We start from the raw sequence: 21675 nt of genomic DNA, 5'->3' as shown, positions 1-21675 counted from the left end.
ACTACTCTACGCTGCCCCCCCTCATTGTTCCAGAGGCCCCTCCCCTTTGCCCAGCCCAGCCCAGCACGGGTTTCAGGTCTGATTTATTGATGGTGAATATACAGGGGTGAGCCCAGGACAAGCAGCCTGGCCACTCTCCACCTGCTGCCTGTCCAGTGGCCGGGAGGGGGTCACCATGTGGCAGTGGTCGGGGGAGCTAGGCTCCCTCACCCCACTATTCTTGCTGCCCTCTGGACTCTCAGACCGGGCGCCTCTTGGCTTCTGTTTCCCCCACCAAAGTTGTACCAGTTCAGGTGTGGAGGCCACGGGCACCAGGTCAAGGGGGCCTTGGGCTGGACCCCTTTTCCTTCCCCTGGCGGAGGTGCTGTTGGCCTGGGCGGCTGGGCCCCGGCACAGTTCGCCAGCGCAGCATCCAGGTTAAATGGCTGGGACTGGAGTTTCTGTCAGCAGTGTGGACGTACGAGGCAGTCCTCTCGTCCTCTGTGGTCCTGGGCAGCTGTGTCGCAGAGCCCCTGGGTTTGGAGGTTCTGTGGAATGGGGTGGGGGGACCCCATGGTGTTCCAAGTCGGTGCCCCCGCTGGCAGCAGGCCCCTGAGAGGAGGGCGGGCAGGGCCGGTGCAGAGAGCATGCTCCGTCCTCAGTTGAGTGGAGGCACTGGGGTCCTGGGGAGAGGTGGTGGCCAGTGGTTCCCAGCTGGTGGCTGCTCAGTCTGTCCGGCAGGGGGCGCCCAGGGTTCCGGGCTGGGGGCTACGCCATGCTGCTGGTGGAGCAGGGGGTGCTCTGGGTGCTCCCGATGCTGTGGTTGGTGCTGCTGCTCTCAGAGGAGGCCGGGGCAGCCACCGCCACCACGGGCTCCCGCTTGCTGGGGGGACCTGGGGGCGGGGCAGGGGCGGAGGTCAGGGCCCCGGCCAGGGCTCCCCACTCCCTCTGAGGCTTTGCCGGGCTGCCCCAGGTGGTGGTGGGGGCCCTGGGTGCTCCCTGCGGGGGCCTGGGATACTCACGCGTGTGCGAGTAGATGTACCAGAGCGCCGCGGTGAGCAGGGCCCCGATGAGGAAGGCGCCAAAGGTGATGCCCAGCACGGTGGACAGGACCAGGCCTTTGCCTAAAGGACCAAAGCAGTGGTCAGCCCAACCCCACCCTGTTGCGCTGGCCAGGAGCAGGGGTTTGGGTGCTAGTTCTGGCTCTGCCACTGACCCTGACCTCTTCATTCAGCAGATGGGCTGGCCACACCCATTCCCAGCACTAAGCTCTGACCCTCCACCCAGAGGGCGCAGCCAGCCAGGCCTACTGGGCCATGCCTCAGCCTCCGAAGCCTGGCAGAGGCATTACTGGGGAGTAAGGATGGTACAGTCATCAAAGAATGAGAAGGGCCTCGGGCTCCAGAGCCTGTCCAGCCCTACAGAGTGACCTTTCTTCAGCCTCTGCCCCTCTCTGAGCCCTATGCCAGCTAGGAACAGGCCAGAGCACCTCCCAGGGCACTTCAGCTCTGTAGGAGTTGTCCCAAGCCTCAGTCCTTCCACCCTCTTGTCTCTTGTAACCACAGGCCAGGCAGCCTCCCCTCGAGCCTCTGACTTTCCATCTGTGCAGGGGAGCATTTGCCCTGCTTTTTTGGTCCTGGCTGTGGGCTGGGGGACCACCCTTCCTGGATGACAGGTGCCTGCCACCTCTGGGGGAGCTAGTGAAGAAACTGGAGGGCACTGGACTGAAGAGGTGTCTCCCACACTGGGAGCCTCAAGGAAGCAAGAAGGCCAGTACCCCTCACAGTGCCTCATGTTCCATCCAGCAGGCCCCGCCCCTCAGCAAGGTTAGCCAGTGACCAAGGGGGTGGAGAAGAGCCCTGGGCAGGAGCCAGAGGCCTGCAGTGTTGTTCCACAGGGTGGTCACAGCAGAGGCTCCGTCAAGATGCAGCCTACAGTGTGATATTCCGGCCACTGGGACTCTGGGGACTCTGCCCCTTTCCGGGGCTTCTTACCTGAGATCCTTCAGCTGTCCCCTGATTCCCACTCAGCTAACCGAGCAAACCCCAGAGAGACCCAGGGGAACTCACCAGGCGGGCCAGGGCTGACGATGCTCAGGCGCATGGAGACAGTCTTGTGGACTTCCTGAGGGGGAGGGGAGAGAGGAGTGTGGCGCAGGCTTTGGGAGGCAGCGTCCTTCTCTCCCTGGCTCTGCGCCCCTGGCTGTCACAGCCCAGCCTAAAGCCCTGACTGTGAGTCCTGCCTCCACCACGGTCCAGCTGGGAGCTGGCGGGCGAGCCTGGGGATCCGCTGGGGGATGGCATCAAGCCACAGTCCTGCCAGGGACTTTCCTATGAGTCCCTGCAGCCCCTGACGCCTGTGGGCACCGTGGGGCGCCCGTTACCCTTGCACACACCTCGATGAGCCAGGCGATGAGCAGCTCGGAGGCCCAGGCTTGCTGGCCAGAGGGAAAGGCCCACTTAGGGGCAGCCCCAAAGACCCCCCAGCCTCATACAACCAGGGCAGTTTTTGATAGTGAGGAACTTTGCACGTAAAGAGCTGGGGTGACCCTGAAAATGTGTCCAGCACTGAGTGCCTGAGAGCAAAGATTCACTGGACCATGAAGCGTTGGCACCAGCAAAGGCAGAAAGTGAGGATTTTGTGTCCTCCTTTCCTAGGGCCCCGTCCATTGGGATCACTTTGGTGATCATACCACATGGGTGGGTAGATAGCTGGGGGAAGGACAGGTGTCTGGGTGGGACAGTGGGATTATTGATGAATGGACCTGCGGACAGAAGGAAAATGGACAGATGGAAGCTGGAGCTGCAGATTCTGCCCAAGACAAAGCGATCCCACCAGAAGGCTGTAGGTGGCAGCAAGTGCCCCCAGAGCCCGGCTGTCAGACCACAAGCATGACTCTGGCTCTGCCCCTCACTAGGTGGTCCCACATCCCCCTGTACGGCCACATCCCTGCCAGAGCTGGAAGCCACTGTTGAAGCCGGCCTGGACCAGGCTCCACTCACCTGGGACCAGGTCCTGGGACGCAGGGCCACAGTGCAACTGAGGGTGCCAGCTGTGGGTGTGGGCACCATGTAGACACGGAGGAGGAAGCTGAAGCGTAGGTCACCCTCAGGGCTGGGGGACAGCATGCTCACACAGCTGCCCTTGGCTGCCCGGCCCTGGATGAGTTCCACGGTGTCTGCCTCAGGCCCCAAGTCTAGGTGGCAGCTGTCAAGCTGAAGCACGACCTCAGGGATCAATGGGGACATGCCCACCTGCATAGAGAGGTGGGGGGAAGGGTGTGGGCAGCTCTTCTTGACCCTCCACCTCTGTTCTTTGGAAATAGCCAGAAGGCAGAGTTCCCACCCCTGATTCCTCACAGTAGGACAGACAGGGTCTGCCTGGAGCAAATAGAAGGGTGACATCCAATCAGTGACTGAGAACAATACCATCCCTATCTGTCCCTCCCGAGCCCTCAGGCCAGCTCCCTCCTGAGCCCTCAGGCCAGCTCCCTCCTCTGGAAGTTTAATTCTGGTCTTTTCTGTAGCAATGTTGGAAAGAAAGGCATGGAAGTCCTAGGAATCCGGAGGACTTGGGGAGTAACTGGGCCCACCTAATACCTGCACAAAGCCCTGCTGCCCCAGCTCGATGGTGCTGGAGGCCTGGAGGAAGTGTGGGCTGAGGTAGAGGCCCAGCCGGAAGGAGAGGCCATCTGTGTTGATGCACTGCACCTTTTTCTGTGGGAGCACAGGAGGGAGACTTGGTCAGGTGGGTGGCACCACCAGGAAGGAGGGGTGGGCTGGCAGCAGTCCTCTTGTGGCCTCCTTACCAGCTTCTTTCATACTGGGGACTGAACCCAGGGCCACTCCACCACTGAGTCACATCCCCAGCCCTTTTTTATGTTTTATTTTGAGACAGGATCTCCTTAAGTTGAATGATTTGCCCACAGCCACACAGCCAGGGCGTGCTAGGACCCTCCGACCTGAGAGGCTGACGGCATAACCCACACAGCATCTCCCGTGTACAGAAGGGGAGACTGAGGCACACTGGAAACACCTGGGTTGACAAGATCATGGCCCCAGCCCCCAGCACCAGACCCTCCCTCGACCAGGTGGCAGCATAGTGACCATCCATCTTACCCGAAGTGGTGATAAGCCGGATAGGAAATTGACCACCACCTGCAGAGTCAGAGCAAGGAGCTATTTAGAACCGGAAAGGACCCAGAGGGTCTCCCACACGACACACCCATCTTATGGATGTGGCCAAACTGCACCTGTGCCACCGAGTGCCAGACCTTGTTCCCCCAAACACCCCTCAGCCTGGAGCACTGGGGGACAGTTGCAGGGACACCTTTCTGGCCCCGTCCTACCTCATTGCTGATCACGTGTGTGGTCACCTCCATGCCACAGCTGGAGTAGGTGCTGCGCAAGACGAGCTGATCAGCGCTGTCCTCAGCCTTGCAGCTGGGGTCCCAGAAGGTCAGGCCTGTGATGGTGCACCTGAGAGCCTGGGCCAGGGAGGGTGGCACTGTCAGGAGGCCCAGGCTGACTGCCAGCACCAAGGACTGCTCATGGCTCAGCAGTCCCAATCCCCAGGCCCTCTGCTCCTCTCCCCTCTGTGCGACCTCATCATCCTGAACCATTTAAGACAAAACTTTTCTTGAACTTTTTTTTTTTTTAAGAGAGAGTGAGAGAGGAGAGAGAGAGAGAGAGAGAATTTTTTAATATTTATTTTTTAGTTCTCGGTGGACACAACATCTTTGTTGGTATGTGGTGCTGAGGATCGAACCCGGGCCGCACGCATGCCAGGCGAGCACGCTACCGCTTGAGCCACATCCCCAGCCCCATTGAACTTCTTTCTTTTTGGACTCCACCTTGTACTAAGCAATAATATCTGTGACTTCAAGAGTCTGATTTCCTTCATTAATATTTTTATTTTAATGTAAGTTTTAAACTAAAACCGTTCATTAGGGGTCCACGTATAATCATCGCTCACACCCCGGGGCATGCAGACCCTAGCGGCAGAATGCACCTTCAGATCTGGGGTGTGCAAACTTTTCCTATAAAGGACCTGACAGTAAATATCTCAGGGGGGGGCATATGGTCTTTGTTGTAATCGCCCAGCTTTTTTTTAATCACCCAGCTTTGTTCTCATAGCCTGAGAGTAGCTGTAAATGACTGACTGTGTCTGTGTTCCAATAAAACCTTGTTTACACAATCAACAGGCCAGAGTTTGCCAACCCATCTAGGAAGTATCAAACGCTAGAATTTCTGTCACCCTCATAGGATCAGAGATTCTCAGAGTCTCAGAGTTGAGTGGGCAGCTGAGTCCAGCTAACCCACAAACCTACATCCACTCCTCAAGGACTGCCTCTGATTGCTTCTGAGTCCCAGCTCCCTGGGGCCACCTTAGCCTCCCAGGTGAGATGGCTCTCAGGGAAGTTTCAGCATCACATGGGCCTGAAATCAAACCTTCATGGGCCACATTCCCAAGTCAATGAGAAGGCAGTGGGCTCTGGGTTTAGGATGAATCTGTTTAGACCCTTCCACAGGTGTTTCACCTCTATGGCCTTAAAGAAAATGTGCATATTTGTGTGTGTGTGTGTGTGTGTGTGTGAGAGAGAGAGAGAGAGAGAGAGAGAGAGAGAGAGATAGATATTAGGGATTGAAACTAAGGGCTCGTGCATGCTAACTAAGCTCATGCTCTACCACTGAGCTATATCCCCAGCTTTTGATTTTATTTTGAGACAGGGTCTCATTAAGTTGTCCAGATTCATCTTGAACTTGAGATCCTCCTACCTCAGCCTCCTAACTGGCTAGGATTACAGGTGTGTGCCACTGTCCCTGCCCAATTTTTTAAAAATGTCCAAAAAGTTAAATAGCATTGCAATGGGGGCTGGGGGTGTAGCTGAGTGGTGGAGCGCGTGCTGAGTACATGTCAGACCCTGAGTTCCATCCCTAGCACTGAAAGCAAAACAGAATAAAAAGCCCCACTAGCCAAAATATAAAGAATATTTACAAATCAGAAGAAAGGGTTAAGACAGCTGGGCTTGGGGCTGTATGCCTTTTTTTTTTTTTAAAGAGAGAGAATTTTTAATATTTATTTTTTACTTTTCGGCGGACACAGCATCTTTGTTTGTATGTGGTGCTGAGGATCAAACCCGGGCCACAAGCATGCCAGGAGAGCACGCTATCGCTTGAGCCACATCCCCAGCCCGGTTGTATGCCCTTGATCCCAGTGACTAAGGAGCCTGATGGAAGGAAGATCAAGTTCAAGGCAGCCTGGGCAATTTAACAAGATCCTCAGCAACGTAGTGAGACCCTGTCTCAAAATAAAAAATAAAAAGGACTGAGGATGTGACTCAGTGGTGAAGTGCCCCTGGGTTCAAACGCCAGTACCCAGAAATAAAGAGACAGAGCTTCGCCCCCTCTCACTTCTAACCAAAGAATTATAAATTAAAAAAGAATGGAACACCATGTTCCACCTCCCACACTGGCAAAGGTCTTCTTTGTTTTTGTTTTTAATTACAGTCTAGAGAAAGAGAGATGTGGTCAAAGTACTCTCATAAACCAGCAGTGAAAATTCAAATCCTCTTTGGCAAAGCCAGTTGGCAACATGTATCAAAACTTCATAGATTTTGGGCTGGGGCTGTAGCTCAGTGGTAGAGCACTTGCCTCACAAGTGTGAGGCACTGGGTTCGATCCTAGCACCACATAAAAACAAATAAAGGCATTGAGTCCATATACAACTAAAAAATAATAATAATAAAATAAAATTTAAAAAAATAATAAAAAAAACACTTCATAGACTTTGAATCAGAAATCCTACCCATGTGGAAATCTATCCTTAAAAAACAAAAAAACAGGGCTGGGGATGTGGCTCAAGCGGTAGCGCGCTCGCCTGGCATGCGTGTGGCCCGGGTTCGATCCTCAGCACCACATACAAACAAAGATGTTGTGTCCACCGAGAACTAAAAAATAAATATTAAAAATTCTCTCTCTCTCTCTCTCTCTCTCTCTCTCTCTCTTTAAAAACAAAACAAAACAAAACAATAAACAAGGCACTGTGGTGCAGGCCTGTAATCCTAGCATCTTGGGAGGCTGAGTCAGGAGGATTACAAGTTTGAGGTCAGCTGAGCAATTTAGTGAGATCCTGTCTCAAAATTTAAAAAGTTAAAAAGAGCCCAGGATGTAGCCCAGTGGTAGGCACCCCTGGGTTCAATCCCTGGTACCTAAACAAAAGAAAAAAGAGAAGTTCTATGCAAAATGATATTTTCTGCATATTTATAATATAGAATTGGAAACAAATGTTTAACAAAGGAGGAGGAATTCATTATGACATGTCCATATAATAAAATAATATATGCTTGGTAATAATATAATTAGGCACAGGTGTCAAAGTTTCAAAAGTAGGTTAAGTGAATAGGAGAAAAAAGCATCGATTATGATTACACTCATGAAAGAAACACAGAGAAATCACACCAGACAGCAACCCAACCGAAATGTCAACAGTCACTGTCTTTAGGAGATAAGATCAAGATTGTTTTCTTTTATAAGTTTTGTTTATTTTTTTGTTTGCTTGTTTGTGCTGGGGATTGAACCCAGGGCCTTGTGCATGAAAGGCAAGCACTCTACCAACTGAGCTATATCCCCAGCCCCTTGTTCAGTTTTAAAGCTTTTTTTGTTTTGCTTTTGTTTGGGGGATTGAACCTAGGGCCTCATGTATGCTGGGCAAGCACTCTACCACTGAGCCATGTGCATTATTATTATTATTATTATTATTATTTTGTATCAGCGATTGAACTCAGGGGCACTGAACCATTGAGCCACATTCCCCAGCCCTTTTTTGTATTTTATTTAGGGTCTCACTGAGTTGTTTAGGGCCTCGAAATTTAGCTGAGGCTGGCTTTGAACTCACGACTCTCCTGCCTCAGCTTCCAGAGCCGCTGGGATTACAGGTGTGGCCACTGCACCTGGCACATGCATTATTTTTATTGTAAATATTCCTTTGTCAGTATGGCAGAGACCACATTGTGCCTGCTAAGTGTTATTATGTTAAGTGACCTCCCAGCTCAGCCAACTGTGGGATTAATGACCACCTGGTGTTATTTGCTGAGCTCTCTGTGCCACTCCTGACTGTTTTCCGAGTTTGGCCTCACTGAATTCTTGCCATGAGGTAGGTACCATTACCAATCACACTTTAAAGTGGGAATACAGGCTTGTAGAAAGAGGTGACTTGTCCCCCCCCCCCCCCCGCCTGGGTGGGGCCCCAAGATTCTGCGGCCAGGGAGGGACTAGCTGTTAGAGGGCAGGCGGGCTGGATTCTCTCACCTCCACCAGATCTTTCTTCAGTATCAGAGTCATGACATCATGGGTGCACTTGGGCTGGATCAGGGACATGAGTAGCTCTGGGCTGCAGCTCTCCTTGGGAGGGGTGGTTGGGACCGGTGCAGGTGAGGTCTGTAGTCCACCGCCTGGGGGGCAGCAGGTGGTGGGCAAAGCAGGCAGTCACCGACTGTGGGAAACCAGCCTCGCAAGTGACTGAGTTAACTCCCCTGCTGGGCTCTGTGGGGTCAGGCACCCATGCTGCTAGACAGCCCCGCTCTTCTAGGGTGCTCTTCTAGGGTTCGCCTGACTGTGTCTTTGTGGATGGGGGTGCCTTCCTACAGCCCCATGGGTGGAGCTATGCTCACCTGTTCCTTTGTAATATAACCCCTTGCCCTGTTTGGGATAGAATGTTCCATGGAAGTGCCTTGTGTGTGTCCCCTTCTCTTACTGTGCCCTTGGGTGTGGCCTACCCAGGTGTCAGTCACCTGCTGACAGTGGACATCATAAAGATAGACTCAGCCCCCTGAAACCTGACCCCTGGCCTTATTTGAATAGCTTCTCCTCAATAAAAGGGGTCAGCGGGTGCTCTCGCTCTCTCTCTTCCTGTGGACCCTTAAGGTCAGAGGAGCCGTCACAGCGACCCCAAAGAAAAAGGTATTTGTGTCTCTTTGTGGTTATTTCGTGCAGCCCAGTCAGCCCAGTTCAACTGGAGTGACCCCTGAGCCTTTTAGTCGAGAGAACAGAAACCGACCACTGGCACTATGCGCTTGGGAGGCCAGCTATTCATTGTCCCCATGCTGCAGATGAGGACAATGAGGCCCAGAGAGGTCGGTGCAACTTGGCCAAACTTCCAGGACAAGTGATCCAAGGCTGGCAGGGGAAAGGGGCTGGCTCACCACAGCTGGGGTCCCGCAGCAAGACAGCGCTGGCCAAAGGGATCTCCACGAAGGAGGCCACGACGCTGGCGTTGAGCGTCCGGGCCTCTCCCAGCAGGCCTTGGGGTGTATCTGGGAGCACAAAGCCACGGATGTTCTTCTCTGGAAAGATCTTGAAGGAGTACTCGCCAGTGGTCTACAGGCCAGGAGAGAGCAGAGCGGGGAGTCAGGGTGCAGTCGGGCCGGTGGCAGGCCAGGGACCCGCAGGCCAGGCAGGGTGATGCCAGGCCTCCGTCCTGCTCTTCCTGGTCCCCTGTTTGCTTTGCCTGGCCACCTTCCCCTGTCTACTGTCTCCTGTGTCCTTGAACTCAGCTCAGGGTTCACCTCTCCAGGAAGCCCTGGACCCTGTGCTCTGGGTTAGAGGGCTGCCTAGAGCATCAGGGAAGGCTGACAGGAGGAGGTGACCTCTGGGTGAAGATCTGAAGGAAGGACAGGTGGTGGACACAGGCAGAGCCCTGGGAGCAGAACCATCCTGCCTGAAGCCCCGTGGCGAGAAGGCGGGTGAGACTTACCCAGATCTGCATGTTGTGGTTGGCGTCGATGAGCCAGGACACGTCAGGTGGGCCCTGCAGGATGAGGATGGCGTCGGGATCCCTGGAGGTGCAGCTCAGTTCTACCTTCACTGTCACGGTCCGGGGCCTGTGGCGAGACCGACAGGTCCGCGCGGGTGGAACACGGGGAACGCGGGGTCTGCCGGCGACCGCGGGCTGGGACTGGGACTGGGCCTTGGCGTCCAGGGGGCAGCAGCTGCGCTCTTCCCTGGCCCGGTGGGGGATGATGGGACTGGGTGGGTCGGGTGGGCTCTGGGCCCCACGAGGGGCGCCTGGGCGGGTCTGGCACGGGGCGGGCACCCTTACCCGGCTCCAGCACCGGGCAGCACCCTCACGATGTGTGCCTCCTTGTGGCCGGCCACGCCCTCAAGGCGGCAGCCCCGGACCGGAGCTGGGGCCCGCGGCTGCCATTCGAGGGTGCGGCCCATGTCCCGGCTGGCTTCCAGCAAACAGAAGGATGGTGACTTCAGGGCTGCAGAGACAAACGCACCTCAGTCCCCTCCGGGGCAACCAGGGCTCCACCTTCACCCAGCGCCAAGGCAGAGATGGGCCGGCAGCATGGAGCCTCAAGGGTGGGGCCTGGGAGGACCCAGGTCCAAACCTCGAGGCCACCACTTACCTTCTGAACCACCCTGTGCAAGTCCCAGGGCCTCTGTTTCTTCATCTGTCAATACAGGGTTAATACAAGGAATGAGTCCATGGCCTGGCCACCACCCCGTGCATCCTTCCCCTCTCGTCTTTCCTATAGCTCCTACCAAAACCTAATATTATAGAATTTATCTCTTTACATGTTTATTGTCATCTCCTTCATCAGAGTGGCAGCTCCAGGAGAGGGGAGTCTGTCCCCACAGAGCATCCGAGTGCCTAGCAAACTTGGCACACAGTAGATGCACAATGAACAACGTGAAAGTGCTGGGGGATTGGGGGCTTAAAAAAAAAAAAAGGAAAACCTGTCATTTCCCATAGTTCAGTCTGATACTTGGTGAAGGAGGAATCACTGTCCCCAAAGGGCACTGCCTTGCTGTGTGTGGCCCAGGGCAAATCATATCCCGCTCAGGATCTTTCGCGCCTTAGTCTGAGGAATGGATCAGAGATGCTCAGATTCCTCCAGAGCTGGACGGAGCCCAGAGCGGCTGCAAGGGAAGCTGACCTTGGCCCAGCCGCAGCAGGACACTGCTGGGGTCCTCCAGCGCCGCAGCTGAGGTGATGGGGCCCTTTGTAGCCGCCCAGTCAAGGATCTGGCTCTTGGCGGTAAAGGATGGCAGCTCTGTGTGGTTGGCTCCCCAGAGCTCTTGGCAGATGACCAGTTTGGGGTTCTGGGGAGACAGAGAGTGCTCAGTCCTTTCTGTCCTGTGCAGGAAGTTAGGGAATAATTTGGGGAGTCTGCCCTTTGGTTGAGAAGAGTCCAGGGCCGAAAGTGTGGAAGCTGGTGGATCTGCAGTCATCCCAGAGCCCCCAAGGGCTCCCCGACCCCTGCCAATCTGATCTGTCTTCCACACCTGGGGACCGTAAGGACACATATCCTTCTTCATCCACCTGTCCAAACATGGCCCCGCTGGGGTTCTACCCATTGAACCCACATGAAATGACATCTGGCTACCTTCTGTCCTCCTCTACACTCTGGCCCATCCCTGCACAGGGCTCCACATGCAGGAGGCACCAAAAAATATTTGTCTGAGTTGGTGCTGGACTCGGGGCTCAGCGTCGGGGGGCCTGCCATACCAGCTTCACCATGCCACCCGGCTCCCTGAACACGGGAAGGCAGGAAGGAAGGGAGAACAGGAATGGATGAAGAAATGAAAGAATGAAGGAGACGGGGTGGTCCTGCTTTGGGGGACCTCATCATTTGGAAACTAGATATGCATCAAGTCACTGGAAGCAAAAGAAGCCAGAGGATGTCATTTAATAAGGAACAGAGGAGCGAGATGGGTCCCCTGGTTGGAAGGACTGGGAATCTAGGAAGCTCCCACACCTCCCCATCTTCCTGCCAGTGCGCCGGGGGAGGAGCTGGTGGGCTGGGCAAGGAAACTAGGGGGGATTCAGAGGAAGCTGTTGGGGCCACTGGTTCAGAGTTCCTTTGTATTCCATCTCCAAGGCCAAGGCCTTGAGCTGAAGCAGCAGCAGCAGCAGCAGCAGCAGGGCTTCACGTTAGATATTAAGGAGGACTGCCTGTCAGTGACAGTAGGTAAGACACCATAGAATGATCCCTCTAGAATAGAGCCCACAACCCTCTCTGCAGAAATTAACTAGGGGGCAAAGTGATCCATGGGTGAGGACCACAGGTCCCTTGGTGGGAAAGACTGGGACTGGATGGTGGTTTAAAAATGGGGGCCGGCTAGGGTCGTCAGTAAAATGGGACTTCAGCAGGGATCCAGGGCTTAACGTTGTCAGTGTCAGCCTGGCACGGGGTCTGACGCTCAGGCCCGCCCAGCTCCCGGGAAGGCTCCCGGGCTCGCAGGTAAACTCAGCCCCCGAGGCTGCAGCCACCTTCAGCAGGGACCATGGTCCTGCAGGCGCAGCCTCCACCCCAGAAGAGCGGGGAGAGGGAGGAGGAGGAGCCACGGCAAGCCCTGCCCTGATCGGCCTCGGTTTCCCTCTGGACTAACTTGGGGCGGCCCAGCTCTTCCCTGCCCACTGCCCTTGCCCTGGGCCCTGGAAGCTGGCCGTGACTTTCTCCCTCCTCCAGGGGCTTTCCATGCTGGCTTCGCTGCATCCAGATTCTTCCCCGGCCGCCCATCTCCGACTTCTGCCCTCTGCCTGTCTCTAGCCCGGCCCGGGGCCAGTCCTGCCCCCACCCCAGTCTCTCTGGTGTCCCTCCCCCGCCCCGCTGGCCGCCCTTCAGTGTCTGTTTCTTTCTGTGCCTCCCGTGTCCTCTCTGCTGCCTCCTGGCCTGCTCTGCTCTCTCCTCTGCTTTCTCATCTGCAAGACAGCTGCTCACATCTGGGGCCACTTCCCAGGGCCCTCCCTGTGTTGGAGGCCCTGCTGACCGGCCGCAGGCTCCCCGCAGTGGGACAAAGCCCGTGGGTCCTTTCTCTTCGTGGATGTGTCTAACACTTAAGAGTTGAGCTTTTAAAACATAATTTTTTTTTTTTCTCCAACGTGAGCCCTGTCAATTAGGGCCACTTCTCTCAAATTCGGCAAAGTATAAAGAACCAAATCAGAGTCTCTCCTGATCCCATGTCCCTTTCCTAACCACTGTTAACACATTGTTAGGTTTCCTTGTGACCCTTTTCCTCTGTACTTAAATATTTTCAAATATCTTCTAACTTTATCAAAGACAATGAAAATGCTATTTGATGGGATACCATTGGGCCAAACTGTTCCACTGAACAGATGGGCACGCTGAGGACCACCGCTGGCCAGGTTGTACATCAGCCTGACTCCCACTCTTGGTCTGGGTTCTTTTATCTCAGGTCTTGCCACCCTCTGGTGTCTCTTGGTCAGGGCCCATCAGTCACCTGGCAGGGCCCTGGTGAGTTAAGCAAGGCTGTAGGGGCAAGAGACCCTGGCCAGGGCCTTGGCCTGGGTTTGGGGGTGATGCACTCACGTAGGCCAAGTGGAGTGGGATTCCCAGAGCCTGGAGCTGCAGCAAGACGCTCTTGTTCGCCACGAGAACCAGAAGCACTTCCCGATGCCGAGTGCCATTTTGCTGGGAGGCCTGGAGGGTCAGCTCCAATTTTGCCAACTCCTGGGAGGGGACAGGGAGACACACAGACCAGTCAGACTTGCACAGCCGGGGCCACTCAGCTAAGCAGTGAAGGCTTCCACTCCACTCTCCCCACTCAGTTTGGTTTCTCTAGGTTACCTGTGAGTAGAGTCAGGCCCCCCAGGATGTGCCAGAAAATATATCAAATGAATGAATGGAATTAGTCCCAGCAAATCCCAAAGCAGAGAAAAAAATTGGGATGAGCCCAAACTTCTCAATAGTCAATCAAGATTTATGACTTCCATTGATTACCTGCTGTGTCCGGGCCTGTGGGCCCTGTGTGCATAGTTAGTGACTGCTCCCCCATTGTCCCCTCTCCCTCTATGGTCGACCCTGGTGCAGAGATTCTGCTTTCAGCCCACAGTTGCTCTCCTAAGAGCTGGGGTGCAGCTCAGTGGTAGAGCATGTGCTTAGCATGCAGATCCCAGCCAAGGAACCCAACCAGTGCATGGGAGACCCACCCTCCATTCCTTGGGAGACACTCCAGAACCAAATGTGTTTCGAATTCCCCTTTTAGTTTGCAGTATTCCTCTTATCTCACTTTTTTAAAGTGCTAAGATGCCAGTCTCTATAATACCATTATTTTAATATAAAAATGTGAAGTGGAATTCATTTTATTTCTGACTGCATTTTTAGGTGTTTTTTTCTTTTTTGTTTTTGTTTTTTTATGCTGGGGCTAGAACCCAGGGCCTCGTGTATGCTAAGCATAGGTTTTACCGCTGAGCTACACCCCCAGCCTGCAGAAAAGTTTTAACTGGTGGGGGGCTGGAGGTGTGGCTCAATGGTACAGTGCTTGCTTAGCATGTGTGAGGCCCTGGGTTTGATCCCCAGCTACAAGAGCAAAAAACAAAAGATGTTTTTAAATTGATGTAATTATGTTTTCATGACAGCAACAGTAAAATCCACATTTACACATGGCTTTCTATGTGCCAGGACTATTCTAAGTATTTTCCATTAACTCATTTAATTCCTGAAACAACCCTTTATTATTCTCAATTGCAGATGAGGAAACTGAGGCCCAGAGGCGCAGTCATTTGCCCATGATTGCACAGCAAATAAGCTGGGGCTGGGATTCGGACCCAGGCAGGCCTCTGCTCTGAACTCCTGCCATATTTTTCTACATCTTATGACCAAGAAGTAAAAGATGACAGTGATCCACAGGGCATAACTTCTGTGGAGAGTGACCTCCGCTCTGCCCCGTGGCTTTCTGAACAGGCAGGGTGTGAATGGAGCAAGAATGAAGAGACAGCTCAGGACCCCAGAGCCCCACGACGCTCCAGGACAAAGACAGACGCGGAAGCACTTTCCTGTGCTTCCAGAGCCAGCAGCTCCCAGGCAAAAGCTTGTGGCCAAGAGCTGACCCCCAAAGTCTCCTCCCTCCATCAGAAGGGACAAGCGATTTCAAGATGGAGACACCATGGAAAGTGTGGGGATTCACATCAGATTGCGTTTCCCCAGCGGACGCCACCGAGCCAGAGACAGCAGGTCAGACCCTGGAAAAATCTGCTCAGAAATATTTCCGTTACTCAATAATAACACTGTAATCACCCTTTGTGTTCAAGTTCACTCTTTAAAACAAACAAAAAAGAGAGCAAACACTGTGACTTCATCTTCAGTGTTCCACAAATCAGCTCTGTCCCTTTGGAGGGCTCTTTAGGCAATTATTCTTCAATAGTGATTCTCATGCTGGTTTACAGTAGGAGAAGAGGCTTCACGTGTATGTGTGCATCGGTTCGCATCTCGTTTTCTAATGGGTTTATAATACCATTTCAAAGCATCTGTTTCATCAGTTTTTTAAAATATTGTGCATTCTAAACACTTGAATAACTAATTGCTGGATTTAAGGCCATCTTTTATGAAATGCAAAATATCTGTCAGAACCAGCATTTGGCTCCAGGGCTGTGATCGCTGCTTAGACCTGACCAAAGGGAAGTGCAAGCCACCTCGCTGGTATGGAGACCAGGCCTGGTGTTCTGTCCTATGTCCTGTGAAACCATCAACTATGGGCACACAACTGTGCCTATCCACAAACCACTCAGGTTCTTCTCTGAATGGGTGAATTTTACCTCAATAAAGTTGTTACGAAAAACAACCAAGTGCTAGTGATTTCCCGGGGTTCGACCCCGCCCGGTCTGCCCCTGCGCTGAGCACGTGGCAGCGCTTCTGATCAAAGCAGGAGCAGGTGTCCTCCCATCTCACAGATGGGGAAATAGAGGCTCAGGAGGAAGCTGCAGAGGCAACTGCAGGCAAAGCCGAACCCCAGGCCCGTCAGCCTGGGTCCGAATGGAGGCCCAGGCCCTGGACCGTGCCCTTCTCTCAAATACACCTCAGTGACACTTGTTGTCTCCACCCTGAGAGAACTTCAAGGGGTACTTATGGCAGAGAGGTGGGCCCCATGACTTGGCAGATTGCAGCCAGGGAACACCAGTGGATGGGGAAAGCCGTCCCCTGTCCCTTGGTGGACACCCGCGAGCTGTGGGAGCAGGCTCCTGTGTGAGGGGACCATCTGCTACCGCGACACCGCCGGTGCCTCCGTGCCTCAGTTTCCTTGCCTGTGAAGTGGGAATAGGGCTGGAAAGCAGAAGCAGGCGGGGCTCTGCTGAAAGGAAGTGAAGAAAGGGCGATGGAGGTCAGGGCCCGGTCAGCTGGGGGTCAGAGGGCTAGGAGGCTAGAGCTTTGTGACATTTGTCACATACTCAGTTCTTCTCCCAGGGCTCCTAAGCCAAACCCACCACTGCCTTGTCACCAAGACTTTCCTGTTCAGTTGGGGGACAGGGAGGCTGAGGTCAAAAGCGGGGGTCAGTCTCCTGCCGGGATCACACATGAGTGGTTTGGATACTGGGGGAGGCTGGAAAGTGGGGCTCTTGGAGTCCCAGAGCTCCCAGGCCTCACTGAGGGCCAACTGGTTACCAGAAGACCCAGTCGGGTTTCCATAGCAAACATTTCCATCCCCAAAGCTTGACTCACCGACAGCCACTCGCACGCACCCGATTTCCCTTCTCTCTGCCCCCAGAGGCAAAGAGAGGGGCCCGCCTGCCCCTGCCCCAGGCTCCCAGTCTTCTAGGTGAGATCCTGGGACTCCAGGGCCCAGGCATGGCGGGCAGGCCAGCCAGCCCCTTGCCCCCAGCCCTGCAGGCTGGGCCTGCCCGACCCTTCCCTGAACTTGTGGGCAGGAGGTGAGTTGCTATTTTTGTGCCCACAGATGCCATTGTGGGGCCAGCGGCTGGAGGTGGGACGGGGGATTTCAGAGAGGAGGCCCTGAGCGCTAGTAGCCACTTATAGAAAGCCGCTTCCAGCAATTCTTCTAGGAGTGGAGTCTCGGGGCTGCCCGCAGCCCCCACCCTCAGGGCCAGCCGGAGGCGGTCACATTGGAGCCAGCCGTCCCTCCGTCCACCCAGCAGACTCAGACAGTGCATACAGGAAGGGTGGCCGGGGAAAGGGGTCAGAGCCAGACAGACCCGAATTCAAATATGTGTACTCAGTCATTAGCCTGTGACCCTGGACAGTCCTCCTGGGCCTCAGTTTCATGATATGGAAAATGGGCTGACAATTTGCCCCCCTCACAGACTCACAAGGATGCTGTGTGACTCTGCCTCAGAGTGGGCTGTCCAGTGCCCAGCTAGGCGTGGCTGGCCCTCTGTGGATGTGGGTCTTGCATCTACAAATTTGAACAACCACAGATAATTTTTTTTTTAAGGAGACAGGGTCTTCCTATTTCCCCAGACTGGCCCTGAACTCCTGGGCTCAAGTGATCTTTCTGCTTAGCTGGGACTTCCAGGAATGTGCCACCAAACAGCTCCAAAATATGTATGTGTGTGTGTGTATGTATGTATGTATGTGTGTGTGTGTATATATATATAATTTAAATTGTGTCTGTGCTGGACATTTATGAGCTTTCTTTCTCTCACTCTCTCTCTCTCCCCCTTTTTTTAAATTTTTTTGGTACGAGAGGGGGTGCTTTGTCACTGAGCCACATCCCCAGTCTTTTTATTTTTTATTTTGAGACAGGGTCTCGCTAAGGTGCTGAGGCTGACTTTGAAATTGTGATCCTCCATCCTCAGCCTCCTGAGACGCTGGGATGACAGGCATGTGCTGGGTGCCTGGCAGGGCTTTTCTTTCTGTTACTATCTGTGTGTCCCTGGCATTGTGGCAGGTTTTATAATAATCTGGAGACACTTCAAAGTGGAGCAGAGCATTGCTCAGGTATGTGCAAGACCACACCACTCCACCCAGGGCCTTGAGCATCTCTGGATTCTGGTATCATCGGAGGGGATCCTGGAACCCATCCCCCCAGGGACACCGACGGATGGCAGCACATGGGCACTCGCCCAGGGCAGTGCCACAGCTTTGGATGTCAGACCTGGGCAGCAGGTAGTGGGAGCTGTGACACGCCACAGGGAGGTGTCTGCTCCCATCTGCCCGGGGGAGTCAGGCTCAGTGCTATTCAGGAACTGGGTGTCTCCTGCATTCCCACCGGCCTCCTGGGGGTCCCTCAGCACTTAGCATTTGGGAGTCCTGGTCTCCAGCCAGGTGGCCACAGAGTGGGCTTCCAGAATCCCTGGAGAGATATGTTCTCCCCACCCCCACAGTGGGGCCTCTGCTCCCTCCAGCCCTTCTGGGGGTCAGCTGGGGCTCTCCTTGCCTCCCCTGACTCTCTTTCCTGCCAGAGAGGCCGGCTAGGGGGCTTCTGCTCCCCCCAATGGGGATGGGAGATGGTACAGCAGAGAACAAAGTTAACCCCTGAACAACCAATGACCCAGGCACTCAAGTGGCAGATGACAGATGCTTATGCTCATATATCTTCTCCTCCTCCTTTCTTTCCTCCCTCCCTCCCTCCCTTCCATTATCCACACATCATCCAGCAGATATCTAACCCCAGGCTGACTTGGAACTGGCCACCGGGGACACTGTGAGAGACAAGCACAGTCCCTGCTCAGCACATCTGACCCCTGCCCACCCAGGCCCCTGGGTCAAGCCCACCTCTCACATTTGAAAATCCTGGAACAAGAATATGATGGCAGCTGCCGGCCCCAGCCCCGCTCCTGTCTCTGCACTCTCCTTCTGACAGCACAGCAAGGACGCTCAGGTGTCCACATGTGAACAGCCCCCCATATGCCCAAACTCTGCCATCCTACCCCCAATAGCCAACACCACCACCCTTCAGGCCTAGGGAAGCTGCCCCTCCCAGAAAAAGGACAAGAAAGAGCCACACCAGATGTGAAGGCCATGCCCATAATCCCAGCAACTCAGGAGGCTGAAATGGGAGGATTGCAAGTTCAAGGCCAGCCTCAGCAATTTAGCAAGACCCTGTCTCAAAATTAAAAAACAAAAAGGGCTGGGGATGTGGCTCAGTGGTGGAGCACCCTGAGTTCAATCCCCAGAACCCCCGGCCAGAAAAAAACCCATGCAGCCCTAGGATAAGGGCTATGTCACTGGGTAAGGAATTCAGGGACCCTCGTATCCAGAGCAGAAGCTAGAGAGGAGGGTGAGGTGCAGGTGGGCACACCCCTTTGTCCACACAGTCTCCCTACCCTGGAGGAGGGATCAACTGGAAGATGGCCATCGAGAGGTCTCTCATTCTGGGGCCCAGGGTGGGGGCCCCTTGTCCCGGCCTGGGGGCTGCACTACCTTCCATAGCCCCTTCCCAGGATGATCTGGGGAACCTGGGGTCCCTACTGGATCACCTTCTCTGGCCCCCCTGGCCACGCTGAGTCAGTTCCCAGTCCTGGCCCTCTTCTGCCTAGGCGTGGGTGGGGTGTCTTTGACTCGCCCGCCCCGTTTGCCGGGAGTGGGGTGAATCAGCGGCCGACCCGGCTCTGCCCCGGCCTGGCTGCTGGGGCTCGGTGAGGAAGACGCGGATCAGCGCAGCGGGTCTGACGGGAATTGCTGAGACACCAGGCTGGCTTCCTGTCTCCCGGGTCAGGATGTGATCCGGGCCCCCTCCCGGAATCCAGGCTCCGGCCTGCCCTTCAGGGACCAAGCAGATAAAGCCCCTGTCCAGCAGCCCCCGGGTGCGTCTGCAGACCACCCCGACGCACACGCACACACGCACACATGCACACACACTGGGCCTCGCGCTGCCTGGGGCTCTCCGTGGCCCCTGCTCAGACGAGGGCCTCCCACCCACAGGAAGTCTGAGGGTTTTGAGGCCACGCAGAGATGGTCGGGAAGCCGCTTTCTGTGCCAGGATTGACGAAGGCGGTAGTAGGTCAGGAGGGATCTGGCTGGCTGTTGAGCCAGCGCCACCCCACAGAGCCACCAGCCCAAGTCTCTGGCCTCAGGGTCTTGACCTCACCAAGTGCCTAGCCTCTAAAAGCCTTTTCCCTAATGCCCCTCTCTTCATGTTCAGTGTTTGTCCCTGTCCCCTGAAGTCACCCACAGGCCCCTGCCCCCCTGCTCCCTTGCCAGTCCCATCACTCAATTCCAGGGCTGCCAATGTCTACCTCCCCGCCCATGAGTGGCATGGGGCAGGAAGGGCCTGGCTCTCCTCTCTCTCTGTATCCTCAGTGCCCAACACAGGGCGGGCCACAGAGCAGGCATCTGGTGAGAGCTGGTGGAGGGGCCCGTGGAGCTGTGGACCCACTGCTGGGGGCTGCCTGGGGAGGAAGGTGCCTTGGAAGCCACAGCTTCCTCAGCGCAGGACTTGGAAGGATCGTGGAACAAGGAGCTTGGTATAGAGGCCCAGCTCCATGGGGCTGGACTACAGTTAGCCTCTCTGAAAATGGATTCCTGGCCTCTGCCTCTTCTCCCTGCAGGGGTGTTAACGGGGAAGACACGGACCCTAGAGAGAAGCAATGATACTAACAACAACCGTGACTGCATGCCACACACAGGCTCTGGGCAGGCCCTGGGCTCTTTTTTGAGACAGAGTCTCACTAAATTGCCCAGGCTGGCCTCAAACTAGTCATCCTCCTGCCTCAGCCTCCCGAGTCACTGGGATCATAGGCAGGCACCACTGCATCTGGCTGTGCTCAGTATTTTGCCTGCACGATCCCCCGAGATTCTCAGAGCAACCTTGTGAGGTAGGGGCCATCATCATCTCCAGCTTCTCATGGAAAGACCCAGGTCGGGTAGGTGGCTCAAAGCGACGGGCCCAAAAGAGGTCAGCCAAAGTTCTACTGGGGACCATCTGGCTCCAGAAACAGAGTTCTTATTGTTGTTGTTGCTTTGTTTTGTTTTGAGATGGTGACTGGATAAGTTGCCTCGATCTTCTGAGCTCAAAAGATCCTCCTGTCTCAGCCTCCAGAATAGCTGGGACGACAAGGGCATGCTCGCCAGCAGCCCAGCTAGGACCTGTGCTCCTGGCCCTGCCCCGGGCTCACACTTGAGCAGATGCCAGGCTGGGGTCAGGTTCTGCAGCTCTGTGATTCTTGGTGAGACCCTCAAGACAAGAAGGGTGTGTGGGGGTCCGCCCCTTGCACTCCAAGTACACTGCAAGGTGTGACCAGTGACAGATCCAGGGCTGGGTGTGGTTCTCCTGGGCCCCTGCACTCTCCACCACCTCCTCAGATGCTTATGCCTTGGAGCGCAGGAGCTCAGAGCCTGGCTCCGAGAAATAAGCCAGGCTGAGGTCCCTGGAAGAGGCGGGGATGACAGGGGGATTCTCTGTCACCAACTCTAGGATCCTTGAATTGAGTTACGGTGGCATACTGCCACACTCGTAAAAACCCTCCATTGACTGTCTCTGCCCATAGACAAAGACCAAGCTCCTTAATAGTGACAGATCTTTTCCGCCCCGTGCCCTCCTCTGCGGTGAACGGCAAGCTCCTGCCACGCGCTGAGCCCGCCGACAGGCGGTCCCCGGGGTCTCTCCTCTGCTTTCCCCACTCGGCCACACTCAGTCAACTCCTGGCCCTTCTTCCTGTTGCTCCTCCAGAAAGCCCTGCCTGACCTGGGCTCCTGGGAGGGTGCCAGTCTTCCGGGCCCTGGCTGGCTGGCTCCCATACACCTGGACACCTGGCTGGGCCCTGCTCTGACCTGTAGCCTTGCTCTGACTGTGGACCTCAGTTGACGATCCCAGTCACCCATAAGAGGTGCGGGGACCTAAACATCAGAGCAAACGAAGTGAGTTCACAGAAGGCAATCTTCCATATCATTACCAAATTTGGAAAAAAAAATTACAATGCCTATGAAAAAACCACATAAAATATGTTTGGTGCTATCTGTGGCTTGGGGGTTATCAAAGCCCACAGTCCTCA

The 21675-nt window shown here is 54.9% G+C and overlaps 1 protein-coding gene across 2 annotated transcripts in view; it reads right to left on the bottom strand.

Annotated features, from left to right (window-relative positions):
* Positions 1 to 65: 65 nt before the first annotated feature.
* The window catches only part of ENG (endoglin), a 31660-nt gene continuing 10050 nt past the window's right edge, over positions 66 to 21675 (bottom strand). Inside the window, exons 3-16 of one of the 2 annotated variants that reach the window (XM_081278955.1) lie at positions 13319 to 13459; positions 10922 to 11087; positions 10391 to 10435; positions 10078 to 10243; positions 9733 to 9859; positions 9182 to 9356; positions 8289 to 8431; positions 4328 to 4465; positions 4098 to 4136; positions 3579 to 3695; positions 2982 to 3233; positions 2049 to 2103; positions 1002 to 1103; positions 66 to 872 (exon numbers count right to left, since the gene is read on the bottom strand). In XM_081278955.1, the coding sequence (XP_081135081.1) occupies positions 748 to 872; positions 1002 to 1103; positions 2049 to 2103; positions 2982 to 3233; positions 3579 to 3695; positions 4098 to 4136; positions 4328 to 4465; positions 8289 to 8431; positions 9182 to 9356; positions 9733 to 9859; positions 10078 to 10243; positions 10391 to 10435; positions 10922 to 11087; positions 13319 to 13459 (1791 nt within the window). In that variant the 3' untranslated portion in view covers positions 66 to 747. The remainder of the gene's footprint in view (positions 873 to 1001; positions 1104 to 2048; positions 2104 to 2981; positions 3234 to 3578; positions 3696 to 4097; positions 4137 to 4327; positions 4466 to 8288; positions 8432 to 9181; positions 9357 to 9732; positions 9860 to 10077; positions 10244 to 10390; positions 10436 to 10921; positions 11088 to 13318; positions 13460 to 21675) is intronic. The other variant, XM_081278956.1, reaches the window with a different exon arrangement.

Source organism: Spermophilus citellus (assembly GCF_964194105.1).
Source record: "Spermophilus citellus genome assembly, chromosome: 2".
In the NCBI taxonomy this organism is placed as follows: Eukaryota; Metazoa; Chordata; class Mammalia; order Rodentia; family Sciuridae; genus Spermophilus; species Spermophilus citellus.
This window is presented reverse-complemented; position numbering and strand designations above follow the sequence as displayed.